This window comes from Loa loa (genome assembly GCF_000183805.2).
Source record: "Loa loa unplaced genomic scaffold supercont3.60, whole genome shotgun sequence".
Lineage (NCBI taxonomy): Eukaryota > Metazoa > Nematoda > Chromadorea > Rhabditida > Onchocercidae > Loa > Loa loa.
In genome coordinates this window covers 107,262-112,395 of record NW_018108240.1, presented here as the reverse complement: position 1 = coordinate 112,395, position 5,134 = coordinate 107,262, and the positions used below count along the sequence as shown (strand labels likewise).

Below are 5,134 nucleotides of genomic sequence, written 5' to 3'. Positions count from 1 at the left end.
AAAAAAAAAAGAAAAGAAAAGAAAAGAAAAGAAAGAAAGAAAGAAAGAAAGAAAGAAAGAAAGAAAGGGAATTGGTTTTTTAACGTACATATTTCAAGCAATTAACCAATAAGTATTGTAGAAATTGAAAAAATAATTTCATTTAAGAATTGCAAATTTGAAAATTTTGAAATGTCCTTGAAATACGTATCCTTAATCCTTGATCTCTTAAATACATTGTAATCAAAAAGGTTGATTTATAGCTGAAAATTGAAAGTTAAATAGATGCTTAGAGTTAGTTCCGTGTTTTTTTTTGAACCCACAATTGATTTCTTCACACCTCGCATGAAGTTCATTTGTTGATGACAGATCAATGAGCGTCACTTTTGCGAACACTTTGAATTAACAAAATACTTGTTAACCCAGTTCTGAATGAATAAATGAATGTCAGTTGGAATTTCAAAATGTCAACCTTTAACTAATCAACTGTCTTCTTTAACTGACATTTAACTGATCAACTATCTCCTTTCTTAATTAATCAATATTGCTCAAAGTAGATTTTTTGTCAGGACCCACCAAGAAATTTCATTGCAACTTGAAATGAAAAAACTTTAACCTCGTAATTTCAAACGCTAAGTAAATGCTTTTCGACCATTAATACTACTATTAATACTATTATAATAATGACCGAATGTGACCAGTAGCCTTAAAAAGTTGCCGACTTACGCACATTATTGAAGTTGACGAACCTTTTTTCCAAATCTATTTGTAGAGAATGACATAAAATCTTCATTCAAATGTATTTTATTACTTTTTTACGTCTCTAAGAAGCCATCTTTAGAGTCATTTTTGAGAAAAATTATGACAGAATGAGATTATTTGTTTAAATTTGACAATTAAAATTCGAAAATTCACAATTCAACTGGTAATAGAGCGTTTGAGGATTTGAATGCGAAGTTATCAGGTTAATAGCTATATACTTTGAAAGTTTCAGAAAAAAGAATGAAAAGCCATTTAAACTTTGATTTGATTATTATTTATTGCAATGGAATCAGTGGATATATTATATAGTAGGATGATTTACATTTGAACTAAGTGATCATCATGCGGAAATAATTAATGAGCTTCAATAAAACATCCTCTGCTCATTAATCATTTCCACATGATGAATTAATGAGCTTGAAGAAGTTTGAAGATGTTTTTAATCGCGCAATTACCTGATGTTCTCTTTTTGAGGATAATTTTTGGGGGACAAAATATGTACATGTAAAATTTATTTTGCAAAAATATTAAAATATAAATTAACAAAAAATTTGCAAAAAAAAAGGGAGTAGAAATAACAAAATAAGAGAAATAATTAAATCTGAAGTCCAAAGGTTAAATCTTAGATTGAAAAAGTAAACAAAACAGAAGAATAAAAAAGATGATACTATTATTATCCATGACAAAGAGATGAATAATCCAAGTCTCTGATCAAAATAATATTATAGTATCAAGGTTTAAAAATGTCAAACTATATATAAAAATAATGGTGTTATAACAGTGCAGTTTAAAAATGGTCAAACTACTAGTAGTAGCAACATTAAATTGATTCTCTGAATTTTTTAAAAATCTGCTTATTATATCGTTCCTGTAGTTTATTTAATCTAAATCGCAATGTTCGTAGCCTAATACTTGCAGTAATATACATATATCTAGCATATTTAAGCATTGGAAATAAATTAAATTAAAATGAGTATCTGTAATTGATTAACTTTAGGTTATAGAGAAATGAATGTACCGATATTGGACCGAAAATACATTTGACATAGACACCAATCAGTCCATTCGATTTCAATCCCATCCATTCCATACAATAACACTTGAAATTATTACTTTTATATATATTTAAAATTTAAAATCAATAGACATAACATTGCTGTAATTTCGATCAAATATTTTTCCACTAATTTCAATTTCATATTATTTTATGAGGGATTCGAATCGACGAAAAAAATAAGCAAGATATGATAAGTAACAATGAGTTCAGATAGGTGAAAGATTTAATCATAATCAAAGGTCAACGTTTATATTTAGATCTGTTCTATTTACGAGAATTCATCTTAACGTCAAATATCAATTTTCATTTTTTGAAAGGCAAGATTAAATTGAAATAACACTTTGTTATTTATTGATAAAGAAATGATAAAAGAGGAGATAAAGCTTTTTTTTATTTCTCATTTGTGAGATTAAAAAAAAAAAAAAAACTATGCAAAAGCAGAATCATTTTATTTAATCCATTTGGTTATGAAACACTTTCAATTTGATTATTAAAAATTTTTGAGCAAAAAATGAAAAAAATTCAATTTCTGACATTTTCTTTTAAAAAATGCAGCATAAATTAATGGAATTTTACTGATACAACAGGTGGAAAGTTTCTCGATTCTTGAAAATTTAATTTTTCTTGTAGCTAAAATTTTAAAAAAATTAAAAAAAAAATGATATTCCTTAGAATAGAATATACGCTTAAATTGTACAAAAAGCAAATGCAGAAATTATGTAAAATAAACATGATTTAACGCCAATTAAGCATATTGCCTGTCGACACGAAAGTAGTAAGCAGCTTAAGGACAAGGCCTTAAATTGAGGCCCATCTATGTTTGTGTATGGCTAGAGGCATAAAAGCCCGAAAGTACCCTCTCAACGATGATTAAAATGCATACCGGAAAAAAAAAGAAGCTATAGGATGTAAAGAAAGTGCTCAAACTTTCCCACTACATATCACGGCCCCTCAAATATAATACTTCTATTCTTCTATTCCTGTCAACTCCTCTCCATCCTTCTTTCCTTTATTCATTCATTCATTCATTCATTCCTTCATTCATTTCTTCCTTTTTTCTTATGGTTATATTACACTGAAGAAAATGAACAAATCCTTCGGTTAACTGTGCTTCAATTTTTCGCTTAAAATTATTTCCAAATATTTCTAAACTTTGAATTTCAAAAAAGAAAAAAGAAAAAGAAAAGAACGAATTATTCATTCCTCCTATTTCTCTTCTATTTCTTTGCTTATTTCTCTTCTGCCCAAAAATTATGCAAAGAAATGGGAAATATCCCCAAAAATAAACGGAGTTTTTTTTTTTTTTCTATTGTAAACAAAACGAAAAGCTTTTATTCGTAATGAAAAATATTTGGTTAAAATTGTATGAATCAGAATAATTTTGTTAAAAATAAATGCATTTCGATATGCGAAGAAAAAGACGAAAAAAAAAAGAAAGTATTTCTCCATTTGGCTATTTTGTTGGTTTGTCCATTTAATTCAATTCAGAAAAAAAAACCAAAAAAAAAGATTAATTATATCTGTGAAATTCATTTAACTGATTATAAATATTTGAAAATATAAAATTTATTCGAACAATGTATGCGATCAAGACTAATTAACCAATTACAATTTTCAATTAGGTCATTTTCTCAATTGCAAGATTTAAATTTTGGATGATATTTAATCAGCAAGAGGGCTTTTTCTTTTTTTTTCTGTCGCGTCAAAATTTTTAATGACATGGGATAACTTTTAGAAATTTGCATTCTTCAAGAAAATCTGAAAATGAGATGAATTGGACAAGGGAAAAAAAAAGACCCTGCGCTCTATATTAAAACCTCATTCAAGTGCATTAAAATAAATCACTTAAAACTTCTCGCTAACTTCAATTAAATTAAGAACTACATTCTGATGCAAATGATAATTTAGCAATGCACAGACAGGAAGGATTGATTAATTCAACCAAAAAATCTACTTTCATACTCCTTCATACACCAATCAATTTGAAATTGACGTTTAAAAAAAATTTCTAAAGAAAAAAAGACTATTTTCCCACGTCTTTCATGCTCATTGAAAAAAAAATGACTGAAATTGAAAATTGAAAATTGAAATTTTAAAACTTGATGTTGTTAAAGTGAAAATAAATTTAAGCATTGGTTTATAAGAAAAAATTTACTGTCACATTTGTAGCTTGAAAAAAAAAGTTCCAAATTTTAAAACCATAATAAAACTTGAAATTTTAATCACCCCCAGCCTTTTTTTTAATAAGAAATATTAAATTTCTGATATAATACCATGAAATTTTAGCAGAAAACGATAAACGACTGCTAGCAGCTAACATAAATAGAAATATTATCGAGAAAGGATAAATTTCCTCCCCCAACCAAAAGATAAAAAGAAATTAGAAAACGAGAGTAACAATCAAATTATGATTGAAATGACTCCGCAAGCAGACGCGAGAAACATTCAAATCATGATTGGAATGATTCCGCAAGCAAACGCGAGAAACAATCAAATTATGGATGAAATGATTCCACAGGCAGACGCGAGAAACAATCAAATCATGATTGAAATGATTCCGCAAGCAGAAGCGAGAAACAATCAAATCATGATTGAAATGATTCCGCAAGCATTCTCAACATCTCTCTCCTTTATGTATGTACCCAACAACGTTAATGAAATCATTGAATAAAAATTTATTGACAACTAAATGAAAAAGTAAAAAAAAAAATTTGCATAAAAAAAGAAAACGTTGACGATATGGTAAATCTGAGGAAGTGACATCAAATCAGCAAACCTCTTGTGGGTAGAGATTGAAATTGAAGCGATACATCTCCCTGTTTTCCTACCTCTTCTTGCCAGTAACAACAAAACAATAATAGCAAATGCTTAATCATCAAAATCGTCAGCTGTCCTCAGTTAAGCTTCATCCCATGAATGATTATCATTTCATACGATCATTACGCACAAGTGATATCTGTTCCTTACCATCAATATGCTTAACATATTTGCTTAAATAATTCAGTGCAAACAAATAAAAAAAAACGAGATTTTCATTTGATATTTTACATAAAATTGTATCAAATTGAAGTATTTCAAAATCACTTCGCGTCATTTTCTTTTTTTTTTTAATTCACGTTTAGATGATAAGTGATAAGCAAATGTTTAAGTTTACTGTTTTTGAGCGAGAATTTGTAATCCATCATCATGCTTCATCCATCAATGATATTTCCAACAAGATTAACTAGTATTAACTGACTAACTCAAAATGCAAAGGAAGTAAGCTGTCAATTTCAGGTCATGTGATAGTAAAAGGTGACATTTCGCGGATTTAATTCACATTTCTCTCTCTCTCTC

General features: G+C 28.0%; 1 protein-coding gene across 1 annotated transcript; it reads left to right on the top strand.

Annotated features, from left to right (window-relative positions):
- Positions 1-4,214: 4,214 nt before the first annotated feature.
- On the top strand, positions 4,215-4,469 carry LOAG_12450 (hypothetical protein; the record flags this gene model as incomplete). The annotated part of the gene is made up of 1 exon (XM_003147963.2): positions 4,215-4,469. One exon carries the CDS (start codon positions 4,215-4,217, stop codon positions 4,467-4,469), a length of 255 nt encoding a protein of 84 aa, XP_003148011.2.
- Between the last annotated feature and the right edge of the window lie 665 nt (positions 4,470-5,134).